The 16,219-nt window shown below is 43.0% G+C and overlaps 1 protein-coding gene across 11 annotated transcripts in view; it reads right to left on the bottom strand.

Annotated features, from left to right (window-relative positions):
• Positions 1–16,219, bottom strand: part of neo1a (neogenin 1a) — a 154,116-nt gene that overhangs the window by 17,482 nt on the left and 120,415 nt on the right. For 7 of the 11 annotated variants that reach the window (XM_026162423.1, XM_026162407.1, XM_026162449.1 and 4 more), the window contains exons 8-14: positions 11,836–12,070; positions 9,234–9,388; positions 7,158–7,306; positions 5,427–5,565; positions 4,655–4,704; positions 2,015–2,156; positions 92–202 (exon numbers count right to left, since the gene is read on the bottom strand). In XM_026162423.1, the coding sequence (XP_026018208.1) occupies positions 92–202; positions 2,015–2,156; positions 4,655–4,704; positions 5,427–5,565; positions 7,158–7,306; positions 9,234–9,388; positions 11,836–12,070 (981 nt within the window). The remainder of the gene's footprint in view (positions 1–91; positions 203–2,014; positions 2,157–4,654; positions 4,705–5,426; positions 5,566–7,157; positions 7,307–9,233; positions 9,389–11,835; positions 12,071–16,219) is intronic. The other 4 variants (XM_026162433.1, XM_026162428.1, XM_026162467.1 and 1 more) reach the window with 1 other exon arrangement.

Consider the following 16,219-nt stretch of genomic DNA (forward strand, 5'->3'; position numbering starts at 1 on the left):
ACTTCAGATGAGGAGGAAAAATAAATGCTAAAATAAATAATTGCTCAAAACCAAGTGACAGCTTCCGGTTTAGTAAAACAGCTGACGTTACCATCCAAGTCGCTCTCAAACGTCTCTGCCGTCATCCACTCGGTGGCCGGTCCCGTGCCATTTACCGTCATGGCTGACACTCGGAAGGAGTACTCCGTTCCATGCTCGAGACCTGGACGGGCAACACCAACATATCAGCCTGAGATTCAAAACTGGAGTATTTAAATAGAGCTTTGGCCAAAATGATCCGCCAAGTCAACTCCTCCATTAAAACCTCTCTCAGTCCTGGTTTTACTACTGGTGCGCTCTGATTGGCTGGGTCAGTTGGGCTTTCAATAACACAAATATTTTAAAGCAGATACCTGATACGTCTCTCCACGGCTTAAGGAGAAAATCCATAACTCGCCTAATCTATATTAAAGTTGATTACATTTTATTTTCACATCTGATGAGTACGATTCAATGGGATTTAAAGAAAAACACAACACTAGCCTTTAAAACAAGTTAAAAAGAGAGTGTCTGATAAAAAGTAGCACAAAAGGAGAGACACTAAGAGCAGAAGTTTAAAAAAAAATGGTAGTCTGGATTAATTCATATTTTAAAGCTATATCTCCCTTAGAGTGAGCTGCAACACCGCTGGGTGCCAGCTTTGGTATTCAGAGAAGAGGGGAACGCCTGCTGACAAATGATGTGTTGCTGTATTAATTTGCTGCAAAATTTTTCATCATCGGCGTATTGTCCCATTTGCACGCTACATGCTAATCCTGTACTCTCTTCGCTCTGTACCCACTATTCTGGGCCGCCCTTGGGGGTAGCTTCTGAAGACTGCCTAACCATCCGTGCCTCCGAGGCTACAACATCTTCTTCTAAACGCTTCTGAACCAACAAACACCCCTGTGTCCCCCCCCCCCCCCCCCACAGAATGTTCTACAAAAATCAACTTTTAAGTGTATATTCTCTTTGATGCAGCACACAGCGTGAAGCCGGGCCACTTGAAAGTTGCTGAGACGACATCTAATATTAATCACCGCTGCCGTGCCTCTCTTGCGATATTGTGCATATTTTGCTGATAGCGGTGGGTAATGTTAGGGTACAATAGGACATGTAACTCAATTGCAATGGGTTTAGAAACTGATGTGTGGATGTTGAGTAAATAAACAGGCTGACTAATCCCATGAATCATCCGATACGCATCTTCAGGCTCAAGATAAGAGATTTATAAAAAAAATTTTTTAAAGAAAATCCTGCACCCCATCAGACACAGCTCACACTTTCCAAGACGCATCAGATAAAGATACTAAAATATAGAGATGACATGGAGTCTGATAGCATAAAAGTTTGAGCTTAGGGCTCAGTGAAAACGTCAAAAAGGGGAATTCTTTGTGGATCCATCATTTTAAAATCTGATTCGATATGTAAATCTATGCATCTGTATCACTTTTGGGCTTTTAGACGAGGGCATAAAACCATCACAGTGATGTCATTGTTTTTGTGTACAGCTCTAAAAACACCCTGCAGACGTGCACAGTGATGCATGTGTCCATAACTGTACAGCAAAGTCTTTTGCTCACAGCACTGCCTGTTAAGAAAACTGTTCATGTCTCCTCTCCAACTTGTCATTGCACTTTTTTATCTGGTGATGGGATGACTTTTCGTAGCTGCAGGGCGTGTATAGCTCTAAATGATCCGTCTTTCAAACCCGGTTCTGAACCTGCGTATCCAGGGTGGTTTGGAGACTTTGTTTTCAAACTGGGTTAAAAGGCCAAGCACATACAAGAAACATTTTACTAGCAGATGTGAACTATGGTGGCTCTCTTCCCACACCTGAACACCCACTGAATGTAACTGGAGGTAAATTTTATAGCTAAACTCTTCCTGTACACATGGTAATAAATGCAATACATTCATAAGCACTTCCACTGGTCTGAGGGAAGAGGACGGATTTATTCAAAAAGTCATTAGTCACAATTTTTTTATTCATTACCATCCATGAGCTTGTAAAGCTGGGTGCCTTCAGTGGTTTCAGATTCGCTCCTGCGGGATCCTTTCCGGTATCGTATCTTGTAGCCGGTGATCTTCCCGTTCTGGCCGCTCAGGGGCGGAGGCTGCCACCGAAGCATGATGCTCTGAGACGGGGAAAGGTGTAAATGAAACAGAATGTCATGTTTAGCAAGTACTTTTGGGGCCTGTAGCTGTAAAGGTGACCTCACAGTTTAGCAGGCGGCATCGCACCTTCCCACGCACCTTGGCGTGGACCTTTGTGTTAACAGTGTCACCGCGGTCCAAACAAGAGGGAGACCCACATCGAGCAAACACCCCCGTGAGCGCGAGAGATGCAGCGCAAACAGATGCATTAGGAAGAGATGACTATGAATAATAAAAGTTGCGATGATAAGCGAGGTGTGTGGTCAGGTTAAGCCTGCAGAGACACCGAGGCAGAGAGATGAAGGCAAGACGCTCTGCTGGCGGGCCCACGCTGCACTCTTTTGGGATGTGCGCTGCTGAGTTTTTGTGTGCCCATGTGTGTTTAAAGAGATAGGTGGGGGGTGGCTCAGCGTGGGAGAAGAGTTAATTAACGCTTCCCCACTGTCACACTGATGCACAAAAGCCCGAGTACACGCACAGGGCACGCGTGCGCTCCTCCCCAGCAGAGTCGAGGGAATTGCACAAATTAAATTTGTGTGAAGTGTGTTCAATTATTTCCATTTTTCTTATTACACTATCGGCCCCGGCTCGTCATGTCTGTTGCGTTTCTACCTTCCTGGCGCTAATCACAAAAAACAGTTTAATTGACTTTTGTAAACTCACAGGGGAAGGTGAAGAGGCTGATGCCAAAAGCAAAAAAATACAACAACAACAAAAAACCCAGAGAAGTAAGATCAGAAAACACGATGATCAGGTTGCCTTGTAGGTGAAAGATGCACCTTTCTGCTTGACAGGACCCAAAGAGGAGACCACACATGAAATGAATGTTAATTAGCTCTTTTCCACTTTGGTTGGGTGTACCGAACTAATTGCATAAATGGTTTGTATCTAAATAATTGTACTGTAATTGTTCTTTTAATGGCTTGTTTACGCTCAAAGTGAAAGACAATGACAACAAAAAGAGAAAATGAGATGAATTACTGAATGACACTTAAAGGGGAAAAAAAGAAGAAATCTGTCAGATGTTTGTTTCACAGCTTTAAACCGCTTGGTCCGGGCCAAAGTGAGGAGGGACAGCTGGCCTCACGCACACTATCCTCTCAGAAAACTATTCATGTCCCTTCCACAGACTGAGCCCGCTTCATTTTACTCTTAAAATTAGCATGAGAGCATTTTCTCTCTACAAATCTCAGCAGAGGATCCCTCAGCATGGGTGGCTAGCTCTAACTCAGGCTGGGAGTGTGTGATAGGATTGTCTGTCAGTGTTTTCCCTCACTTGTGCTAAGCATCGACCCGCAAAGGGCCAAAAGTGCTGGTTGCCGTTTTTGTAGTCAGTGCACACACCCCGAGGTTTTCCCTATCTCTTCTTTTTTTCTTTTTGCAATTGCTGTCTCACATGTCATGAGTGAGAAACATCTTTTGTAAAAATTAATCCCTCACTCGGGTGGGAAAGTACAATAAACAGGCCTACAGCTCTCTGTTTGAAGATCAAATGGCTGAGATGATGGGCAGCCGAGGCCCGTTTCCTGTTTTAATCAGGGGCGTGTTGTGCAGCCAGCAGCCACCTCAGCAGCCTTATCAAATAAAGCGCATCACGCGAGAACTGCGGCATGTCTCGGCTGAAATAAACAGGATTTAACAATGAAACTTAAAAAGACTGAGAGGATGCCAGGACTTGTTGGCTGAGCTGTGGGGGAAAAAAAAGAAATTGATCCAGTTATCTCTGCTCCAAAGAGAAAATTGAATCCAGATAAAATGAGATCTCACTTTTAAACAAGTAAATCTTTTTATCACGTTGCCTATAAGCCTGCTAACAAAAAAAAACAAAAGGTGAGTGAGAAAGTGAGATCTCTGTTACAGAGGGTGAATTGGAAACTGGTAAGTCATCACACTTCTAACCGTTTGCACTTTATGAACCGATATTGGTTGAAAAGTTAACTTTTCCAACTTACATTCATTATGAGTTGTGTTATGTTGGGTTTCAACTAGATGTCTAACTTCATTCGACCTATAAATTCTACCTGAGTATCAGTTTTAGTTAGCCCGCATCTTCCTGTATCCTATCAGATTTGAGCTGTAGGCTCCCGTGCCAGTTTCTGTACGGATGGAGTGATACTGAGGATAAAACCTTCTGACAGGCGAGTCTCCTGCCGACGAGAAGATCGATGAGGGTTCACACGCCCTCTTAACCAGCTGGGGCTACAAGGATCTGACGCAACTAATAACACAGCAACAACGGTGCACTGGCCTGCGGGCTATGTATCTGTTCAACTGTTTGTGTGCGCGAGTAAGCGAACGAGCGGGCGGGTGAAGGCGGATTTGCTCAAGCAAACACATAAACGCAATTGCTGTACAACAAACAGTCTGCAGGCAGTTTAGGTGTACCTGTAGCTTAAGTCCTCAACAAGGCAACAGAGAAACCTAAACAAGTTAAAAAGGTCCGTCGACGCTCCCTTCAGTCGAGACAAATAAACCTCACCTTTGAGTTATGGACCTCGATGGTCAGGTTTTGAGGCGGGGCACTTGGTACTGTGGAAAAATGAAAACACCAACAATTTGTTAGTGTAAAACTAAAGAAAACATAGAAATCTACATTTTGGCAGAGCTCAAACAATCAAGTTATTAATTAACTGGACAGAACAACGTTGTAAACAGAGCCCCATTAACTGAGAACCTCAAGTTTTGGACTGCTGATTGGACATGATGTGGAAGCCGGGGTTGTCTTCCTTCTTTCAGCCGCTTCCTTTTCTGCCTTCAAGTCACCTTATTGTTAGAATCCTGTTTCACATCAACCCTCCTTTGTCCTCCTTTGCTAAATCCACATTAGCTCCTTTAATACAGCAAGGAAACGGTGTGTGATGACACATTTACCTCACCAGATGTATTTTATAGTTTCAATACTCTTTATACCCCAACTTTTCAAATGCTTTTGTGGTGGCTGTAGCTCAGGAGGTAGAGCAGTGATGTTTGATTACTGGCTGCTCCAGTCTGCGTGCCAAATATCCTCGGGCAATGTACTGAACCTTGAGTTGTTCCCAAAGAGTTTGAGTGTGAATGTGTGTGAATTTAAGGCAGAAAAGTACTTAAAACCCCCCCAAAACTGTTAAGTGAGACATGTTAAGCAAAAAGCTTTGAGTGCTCAAGAAGAGCAGAAAAGCACTATATAGGAACATTTCCAGTTACCATTTCAGTGGTGTTACAATAAAAGTCAAATTAGTGTTGGTACATTTACACTTCATCAGTCCACTAACCGTCAGACAGGGTGCGAACGACAACGTCCTCAGTGGAGACGCCAGGACCGTGCCTGTTGTTGGCCACCACACGGAAACTGTACTCTGTGTTCTTCTTCAGCCCCGCCATGCTGTACGACTGGCCGTCTACGTCAATATCCTGAATGAGAAAAGGAGGGAAGGAGAGGAACTTGTCAGTGAATTGAGAATCGTGCGACTTCCCTTGCTTAAAAAGCAAACACGCCTCTACTTTCACGGCTGCTCACCGACATCTCGATGTTTACGAACAACGGGAAAAACAAAAACCGAATACGTGAAGCTTGTACGAAAAGGAAACATTTATGATTACCTGCAGAAAAAGACAAAAACACTGATAGCACTACAGCGCAGCATTTTTATAGTATTTCACAGCCAACAGCAGTCTGATAAACGCAGACATTTAGGACCGTTCCAGTAGCTTCACAATGTGACGCCAGCCTTCATCGTTTCATCACGCTAACATTTGTGTTTGTAATTCGGTGTGAAAATGTCGTCTTCCGCAGAGACGCAATTTGTGCCTTCTGTGATTTTGACTTGCTTTGCTTTACAAATTGGGCACGCTGACACATGCCCAATTACTTCAAGCCTATTTGCATGCAGCTCTTTGGTTGTGACATTTGGAGAAAAAAAAGGCACTTGGAGGAAACTCTAATCTTGCTTCCAGAGCGGTCCATTCCTTGACCTCTGAACTTGGGTCAGCTGATTACCTCTGGCCACATCACCCTTGAATTTGCATCATATGTTGTCCCCGTCTTCCCTCTGCCCTTTCAATATTTAATATCGGTTCAGCACTGTGTCTCTCTCTCTCTCAGTCCGCTTCCTTCACCTCTCCTTTACTACCACTTCATCTCTCCCCGTTTTTCACCTCATCTCTGGCTCTCTCCTCCAAGGAGCTGAGGCATCATTACTCAGTGCACCGGCTGACGTTTCATCCATTATCATATTAAAGGCTTTTTAATGCCTCACTGGCTTGCACACTGCTACTGCTGGGGTTGACTCAATATCTAAGCAGCTCGATTCCACTCTTGTGACAGAGTTAGTCCTGCAGAGAAGCACCAAGTGAATCATATCTGCTTTCTTTTAGCACAATGCCCTGCTGTTTCTGTGAGACGATGAATCATTAAGAACGCCGCCAAAAATCAGCACAAAGGGTCTTGGCAAATGATTAGGGATTCTTACCTCATCACAATTTGTATGAGAAACCAATCAGTTGTACGCATTTTATCTAATGGGCCCTGCGAAATCAGGCATCAGCTTCACACACTATGCCTCGCTCACAGGGTAAACTGTGAGCAGTGAGCACACGCTGCATCTGTTTAAAGTCTGCACTTATTTCAGGTGATTTAAGCAATTTATCACCGATAAAAGAAAAGCAAAACACAAAGACGACGTAGCAAAGCAAGCGGTGTGACATATGTTTCAGGACAATCTTGTTTAGAATTCAATAATTAAAAAAAACAATCATGCAAATCTTCAATTTTACTTTAATTTTCGACTTATTTCTCCGATTAATGTGTTTTTAATTCATTGGTTTTTAAAATCTATTGTGAAGCACTTTGTAGCTTCATTTTAAGAGATGAGCTGCAATTTAAGGCAAAAGGTTTTGGACACCTGTTTATGTCTTTGCTACCTGCAAACCTTTGAATTCAAAAAAGTCTTCGCTAGGCGCTCGAGCAGCGTGAGTTTGTCCCTGGAGTGTGGTTCACGCCCTACCTGCTCTTTGCCGACGCTCTTGTCCGTGTAGTACAACTTGTACGAGAGGATCTCTCCATTGCCAGTGAGGGGTTTGTCCCAGCTGAGAGAAACGGAGGTCGGCGTGTTGGACACCCCCTGCAGGTTAGGAGCCGGGCCGGGTACTTGGACTGGTGACGAAATATCACAGGTGGACAGAAATTAGAAAAGCAGCAAGTGTGACCATTTTGTTCTCTTATCTTGAACCGTTCTTCATTTTTATTGTGTCTCATCTGGGAGAAAGAAACTAATTTACCAATTCCTAGTTCTTACCACCTAAGACATATTCTTGGCTACCTCACAGTCACATTTCCCAGCGCTAACACTGACGCCAAATTGTCCCCCTCTGGACTGGGCTGCCAGCGTGCTGATTTTCTTCCTATTCCCAGAACAAAAGCGGAAGTTTCAACAAAAACATCAGTATGCATCTAATATCCCATCACCGCTGGGATCCTGCTACCTTTGAATGTGGTAGCCTGTTTATTGTATTGCACTTGATTAGTAAATTAAGGCAGCAGAAACAGAATGTATATTTATATGTGTCTTATCCTGGCTTCATAATATGCTGGTATACTACATGAATATGGGATGTAGTCCACTTTTACAATTAGCGCTGAGTTATTTTTGCAGCGGGAGCTGATCTGCTACATAACTCTGGTGCAGGAGGCTATGGAGAAACAGAACTGCACTGGTTATCTGGTGCAAACGTAAATGAAAGCAGACAGGAACCTCAAACTAAATATTTCATGTAATATGCAGCGTGCTCAAAGACGCAGCTATCGTAACAAAATGTGTATCACCGTTCTAATAATCTGTGACTACACTGTGTCTACGTATATGTACATGTTACTTGTTGTGTCTGTACTGTGGCCCATCGGATTTAAAATCAAGCAGTGACTCTGAGGTTCAAGTGCCAGCTGTCAGACATGCTATATGTCTGCTCTGGATACATCTTGTAGACATTAGCTGCAGGTGTTCCTGCCAGAAGAAAGAAGCTCCCATTTGTTAGCGTGCACAGATGTTAGAAGGGTGAGAGACTGTGTGTGTGTGTGTGCAGGTGTGTAAAGCCCGTCTCTAAAGAGAAGTGATACAGAGGGAGTGTGGTTTGCACATGCTTGGCACTCGGATGCAGGTCAACAGTTTAAGCTCCAGTTCGTAGCATGTTCTTACATTAAAGGCGCGCACACGCGACAGAGACATACGGCACAGCTACAGCCCGCCCTCACTGCTATCCCCCTGGGTGGCTGTGCTCCTGCTGCCGGGCATTAAGATGTAGCGTGTGTGCTTTTGTGTGTTGATTCGTCCGCCCTCCAACCAAGGACACAAGTAGAGAAACAGCAGCTGACCTACAAAGTGACAGTGACTGAGCTGTAGCTTGGTCGAGAGGAGAGGGTTGTCCACAGTCTGACAGTGTGCTGGGAAATCCCCTTCACAGCACTTTCAAGTGATTTTGGAGCAGCAGCCACAGAGAGGTTTACACACTCAAACACAAAGAGAGAGAGGAGAGGAAGGGAACCACTTTGCTACTCCTTCCTACAGTCGGGCTTATGTGTCCTCTATTCAAAACATCCTAATAAGTTTCTCAGTAGACTGGAAGAGGAGAGTGTTGGAATCTGGAATACTAATTTCCAGCATTCCTCACTCAAGTAGGCATGTTTTGAGCCAAACACACGGAAGATTCAAGTAAATGTAAACAAAAGTAAACAAGAAGCGGCTTAAAAGAAGAAAATGCAGCGCTTCTCTGGTCTGCTCTTGGGTGGTCTGCCTTAACGAACAGCACTAAACAGCCTTCTCTGTGTGTGCCCATGTGTGCGGGGAATATGGGATGTCTCTGTTTGAATTGAGCGTATACTGCATATGAGTGAATATTTGTTTGTGCGAATGTTTATTTGCCTCTTGTGTGCTTCCTTTGAGTGCATCCTGTTTGCATCAGTGTGAGCAGTGTGAGCACGCTTCCGACAAACTGGCTAGAGTGTGGCTTTGTGTTTATGTGTCCTGTTTACCAAGCATATATAAACGTGTGTGTGTGTGTGTGGAGTAAGTGAGCAAGAGTGTTACCTTCAGCTTGGGTGGCCACTTTGAGCGCTGCAGAGCTCTCGCCCTGGCCGTTGCTATTGTGGGCCACAACCCTGAAGCGATATTTGGTGTCTGGCATGAGGTTCTGGATGGTGACCTGCATCTCCCCTGGACGACTGGTATTCACGACTCGCTCCCTGATAGGGGGGGGTGGGTCGCACGCAGACAGGTAACAGAACAGTTAATCATTCTGACCTTAAATTACCCAGAAGGTTTTGTTTAATGCTGGTTTGCAAGAAACAAAGTGAAGTGGCATTTAGAGCACCTAATATCTTGGTGCCAAACACATGTGCATAATAATGGCATCCAACTTTTTGAAGAAATCCTTATTGAGTTCACTCTTCCTATCAATGAGATAGGGAGTGTCCTCCAAAACTGAATGGTGTTTTTTTCTTGTATATTTTATATATTCGTGTATATTTTCTTGTTATTGAGATGCCCAGATATGTAATTTTCACATAAGTTATTTTAAATGGTAGAGATGCAAGCCACTCACTGCTTTCAAATTTGATGGGCAATACTTACTTTTTCCCCAGTTGATCCCTTAACCGCCAAAGGTGCCAAAATTAGTCAATAACGGAGAGAGTTGCTGGGATGGAAGTTTGGGGTTTTGTTATGTATAGTAAAATGTCATCAGCATAGAGCAATATAGTATTAGAGGTATATGCTGTGTCATAACCATGTATATCAGCGTGAGTGCGAATTGTCCGTGCCAGGGGTTCCAGAGCAAGAGTGAACAGTAATGGACTAAGAACACATCCCTGTCGTGTCCCTCTGCTGAGCTTAAACTGAGTGGATAATGTTTGGTTTGTAAGGATTCTGGCTGTGGGATTCTTATACAGTAATTTTATCCAGGAAATAAAATCTTGTCCTAATTGAAATTTCTCTAAGACAGCAAAGAGATGGGGCCACTCAACATGATCAAATGCCTTTTCGGCATCTAAGCTAAGTATAAGTAGGTCCTGTTGCGCCTTAGAGGAGTAAATTATATTAAATAGACGTCTTAGATTGTTAAAGGAGCTCCTATCTGGTATAAAGCCTGTTTGATCTGAATGTACCAGTTTATCTATTACCATACCGAGTCTACTCGCTAGTATTTTAGCCAGGATTTTTTTGATCCGAATTTAATAAAGAGATAGGTCTATATGATCCCACTTCCTCCAAGACTATCGTTTTTTGGGAGTACAGTAATAACTGCTTTATTCAATGTTGGTGGTAAGGTGCCCACATTGTATGCATGGTTGTACAGTTTAAATAGATATGGAGCAAGTTTGATCTTGAGCTGTTTGTAAAATTCATTCCCTAACCCATCTGGGCCTGGACTCTTACCATCTTTACCATTTTATAATACACAATAGATTTAGTAATTTCTTTAGTTGTAATTTTGGCATTCAGGATCTTGCGATCCACCTGATCCAACACAGGGAGGTCACATCAGTGTCTTTCTTTTAATGTGTAAAAGGCTCAATTAGATTTTATATGTATATTATCTTTTGGCTGAGACTTTAAATTTTCTTTTCCTGTATTTCTTGGAGGCACTTTGTAACATTGGCTTTGATAATGAAGTTGATTAATACAGGACTTCCTAGTCTTAAAAATAAGTGTCATTATTAGTAAGCCTCATTATTTTTTTAATCCATTAGTTGGCATCCATTAACTTCCCAAAAAAACCCAAACCCTCCATTCTGAAAACTTTCAATTTAAATGCGTTTTCCATCAAAATAATCCTTTTTGTACCTTAGAGTGGCTGAGATGCCACTTACCCACAGCTACTCTCCCTCTGCATCTGCACGTCCCTCTTCATCACATGCTCTCTATGTGGAAGGAGTCCCAGTGGCCTTTCCACACTGCCACATCATTCTTTTGTTTAGTTTTTTATTTTTTTTTTTAAGTGGGAATGGAAAATATAAAATCCGCAGTAACGGGAGCAGCTTTAAAATAAAACAAAACATCTTGATGGATTAACATTCGGAGGTATTCATTGCACTAACTTTATCTTCATGCAACTCCTTTACTCTGCTCCATATGCACGTCTGTATCACTGCTCCACACACAAAAACAGAGCAGAGGAGAGAAAGAAACTAGAGCAGAAACTGGCATGATTGCTAAATTAATGCTGGCACTGGTCTATAAACTAACCAGCTCACCTGTTGGCAGCAGGACCGGGAGACCTAGTTTACAACCTCGCTGAGTTATCGGTACGCTCCACGTATTTGCAGATTCTGTATATTAAAGGTTTGCTTTTGCTTACCGTCATGTTACAGAGAAGACATAAAAAAGAAGACTTGTGGAAAATCCTCTCAGCTTCTTAAATTTTATTCTCAGTCAGTAAATCCTCCGCCTGTGAAGCTGGGAGAAATTTACCACAGAACTATTTGGGGGGGAAAGCGAGCATGGTATTTGAACATTTGTTTTTGGGTTTTTTTGGGGTTTATATTTGTTTAAGAAGGAGGTTTTGCTTTAAGTGACTGAACTTCTTGAATCAGATATTTCAGTGGTCTGAGTGTGTGTACTTGAGCAATGTGCTGATGCCAGCAGTCGTGTGCGTGTATTAGTACCCCCTCCAGGAAAGTGTGCGTTCTACCTGCTCGTGCCCTCCTGGCTGTAGAAAATGGAGTAGGTCAACTCGTCCCCATGCGGCTCGGCTGGTTGACGCCAGGTCAGCTTGATGAAGCGAGTGGACACCAGCGAAGCCACGACGTCTCGGGGGGCCGAGGAGGTAGGCCCTGCTGGACTGCCTACACCTCTGGAGCCTGGTGTTACATGGTCAGTAGTGTTAGGAGTCAGTGAAGGGGGAGGGAAAGAGGGCAGGGCTACGACTTTGGGTTGGGAGGGGGTAGGGAGGGAGGGATGGTGGGATGAGAGCAAGGGAGACCGGGAGGGAGACAGCCGTAGCATGTCGGGGTCGGGTGGGAGAAATATTGTGCAGAGGTGCCCAAAAGGAGCAGGTTGAGGAGAGGAGTTGAAATGGAAATGAAAGTGGAACGAAAGAAAGGGAGGAAACAAAAAAAAGAAAAAACAAAATAACAACAACGTAACAAAAAAAAAAAAAGACTCTTGGTGTGACAAGGAACCACAATACAACACTTCTACTACACTCACAAAGCTGACAAAGAGGGAGGGACTACACATGCAGATCTACACACACCTGTCTAATGCAAGGGCAGTGGGAGCAGAACATAGTGTCACACACTTAACGTTCACCATCAGTGGCTTTCCTGCCAATCATTGGCATTAAAATGAATGATTGGACTGCATTTCTGCAAGGAGAGACACTTTGTCGTGACAGGGACAAAGTCGTCTCGTGGCCGTCTGACTTTTATTTTACAGTAAAACAGCTTCGGACTAACCCGACCCCCCCCTCACTTTAGCTTCTCATAACTAACGATGCTGCTGAAGCACTTCTGTCGTCGCATTCCACAGCCAAGCCACAGAAATGTTTGTGATTTCATTTTGAGTGCGTGTGTGTGTTTTTCTTTTTTCCTCCTCCTTTTCGGAGGAACAATCTGCGGTCGGACCTCGTGAGATCTGCTTTCCATTTGCCTGGCAAGCAGGCGAAACAAAACCATACGGAAAGAATGTTAGTCCGTATGACATTTCCATTTGTTTGCAGGTCGGGGGGAAACGGACTGGAGGGCAAGGCTGAAAATATAGGAAAGGCGCATGGCAAGTGCTGTGCTCAAACGGTGTGTTATTACCGGAGAAATTGCGATGGAATGGAAAGCGGCTGCTGGCATATTTATCTGTCACAGCATGTGGACTAACCGCTAATTTGGCTTTCAGAATTTGTTTACGTATCAAAGAGTTCACCGACTTCTGTGATCATATAAAAGCCAACATATGATATAGAAGATTCTGACCCACCCCCAAAGAAAAATGACACTGTTTGTATACACTTTCTGTATATAAACACTCAAGAAACTTTAGCTTCAACTCCGTATTTATGGGCTCTGTGTATACCGAGTAATGCTCTAAAGAACTGCTGTTGAATTTGTAGCATGCTCCAGTACTTTGGATGGGAAATAAACAGATTGTCAGGCTCAATTTTAGCTTGTTTACATCTACACTCAATAAAAAAAAAAAAAAAAAAAAAAGGTACTGTTGCCCAAATTTGGATATCTGTCTATGAAATCCAAACTCTCGTTAAAGTCACAGACATCAGCACGACACCTTGTGTAGGATATGTGGAGGGCCGCTTCTTGCACATTTCAGGAATGTTTTTTTTTTTATTCATTCTCATCTGAAAAGATGGATTTAGGTCAGCTGAGTGATGAGGCCTTGCCTTACCCTACAAAAATCCAGTATTGTTTGAACTCCAGTGGCCAGCCAAAACTATTTTACACCATTTAGAAAAACACTGGCTGCCTTTTCCCTGCGATTAGGGTTCTTGTTCTAAAAGTGGTGAAGAAAACCCCCCAAAAAACAACCCAGCCGTCTCTCAATCTTCACCAAGCAAAGGTAATGACAGCCTCAAACAAGCTTAAAGCTGAAAGTCAGCACTTCAGCCTCAACGCCACGGTTTCATTTCAAATCCTGTTTGCTGGAGTAGTGCCAGCAACAATGAAAAACACATTATCATCCTAATACTTTCTGACTGCAGTGTAAATGACCAGATGCTGAATAATTATCCCCATTTATAAAGCGTCTCGCACACGCACAAGCATCAGAATTACCGCCATCTAACTCGAACCAGGTTCACCGAATCACCAAAGGCTCAGTTTCTTAATAGGGAAGCGCTTCCTGAATTCCAAAAATCTGAACGCAGTAGAGTACAACCCAGAAACACAGCGCAAGTAGGAACTCCCGGCAAATACTGTGAATGGAACGACTCATTGTTGACATATTTCAAAAAGTTTTAACCTCAGAATATTCTATGAACAAGATACAATTCAGCTGGAAGATGAGATAAAGACAACATCCACAGGAAATTAGTAATTCTGCTTCCAGATTCAGGTTGTATAAAAATAAAGTCCTGCAGGCAATAATCTATGAGTCCCTTGAGTCTGTAGAATTAATTTATTGAGATGAATACAATGGAATTAACAATTTAGAGATTTTAATGTGCATACTAATTTTGCCATATCTTCAGGAAAGAAGGATTAAAAGCTTGGAAGGCAAAAGATATGCTACTCTTTCATAGTAACCAGAAGGGCCCTGCTTGATAACCTCACGCTGTGCTCCAGCTCACATATTAAATATGAAATATTACTATTATTCCAACACACATATGGTTATATAGCAATGAAATATGCCTTTAAAGGCCTTCTCCTTTCCCTCAAATGATAACTGTTTGAAAGAACTTCAAAAGCAAAGTCGGATAGCAACATTTGCTTCACATTAGTCAGTTTTGCTTTGAACCCTGTTGAGCCACAACTTCTTGATTAAAACAGAAGAATAAGTCACAAGAGAATATGAGTTGAGCTTTTAGAAATGCATATCTGGACCTTGTTTTATTTCTTTTCCTTTTTTTTTTTTTAACTCAACTTTATTAACCTTAACTAGTTGTTGGCTGGTTGTTGATGTCTGCAGAAAATGAGGAAAACGGGCTTTTAATAGGTCTAAGATTGTCTCCTAAGATGACACAGGAAACAGGTCACTGCCTTTGCACTCTGCTCAACGCCATAATTCTTTTAGCGAGCGAATTTGTCCATCAGTACTCTTGCCCAGTGTGGACTTCGAGGTTATCTCAGTTTGAAGCACAAACAGAATCAAGACCACCTCACAGATCAGACAAGGGCGAGGAAATAAAATCATTACGAGCGGCTTCCATCTTCATACACCGTGTCCGCCGTAGGTAATTGACATGCTGGGCAGTTTTCGGTGTCCTTCTGACAATCTCTCTTGTACATGTGTGCCTGGGATTGTTACAGTAAGAAGGTGTCAGCCTCCCACTGCTATTGCCGAGCTCTATTCATAGCTGATTAATAGTGTCATTAGTCTCCGTGCCAGAGGTAATGAATTACTGGCATTAAGGCTTAACGAGGAAGGTTACTTTAGATCTGCATAATAATCTGGGTAACCCAGGCAAAAAAACCCAACTGGGACAAAGACATGCTTAACGGGTCGTCTTAGCGTTCAATGGAAGCAAAACACGTTTCAGAAATAAAGAAATGGAGCGGTGTGAAAGTTCTGACTAAAGGCTCATAACTTTTATCTTGTGCTGCCAACATCATAATCCCTGTGAGCGTCGCTGGGCAAAGCTGCATTTCCATCAAACTGGTCCGAGTTCACCGATAAGAGAGCCAGCCTAACTCACCGGCTCAGCCTTACACACCTCTACCGAGAGAACGGAAACCTAATGAATGTCTGCAGGAAGCACACACAGCACTGTAACTACAGATAGCCTTTTCAGAAGGAATTCAGCAAGCCACACCAGGCTCTTGCAAAATGGATTTTCTCAGGCCTGGTTTCCATGTCTAATGTAGTTCGGTAATGACGACGGCGTAAGACACTGATGTAGCACAGTGCTAATGGTCCATTACTGAGTCACTACTTTCATCTGGCCAAGAAAAGAAGAAGAACAATGTACTCAAAAAGCATAGTCGAGAGTCTTCAGAACAGCATCACAAAGAAGACAGTCAATTAAAACTGCCAGTCATCAGTTCCACATCACCCTCCACCCCCCTTCTCTCTCTCTCTCCCTTCATGTCCCGTCCCTATCTACACTACACTGCCATTTTCAATAAAGAAATGAAAGCCAAAGTAAATAAAAATGACAGCCTTTGTCATGTTTTATGCAAACACGGAGTAGTCGCATTATGATAAAACCGAACAGCCTATCTGTAGGCCCGAAGGTTATTACAAAGAACTAGAAGAAATTTCCGCTGAACAAAGACAAAAACAATCCGTGGAGACATTAATTCTCTGAAATGTAAAAGGAACTGTAAGTAAGAACAGAGCAACTGCAAACTGGATCACTCTTATTGGTTCTCTAGTAAATGTAGCCACAAAAAAAAAGAAGAAGAAGA

The sequence above is a fragment of the Astatotilapia calliptera genome, chromosome 1 (genome assembly GCF_900246225.1).
Source record: "Astatotilapia calliptera chromosome 1, fAstCal1.2, whole genome shotgun sequence".
In the NCBI taxonomy this organism is placed as follows: Eukaryota; Metazoa; Chordata; class Actinopteri; order Cichliformes; family Cichlidae; genus Astatotilapia; species Astatotilapia calliptera.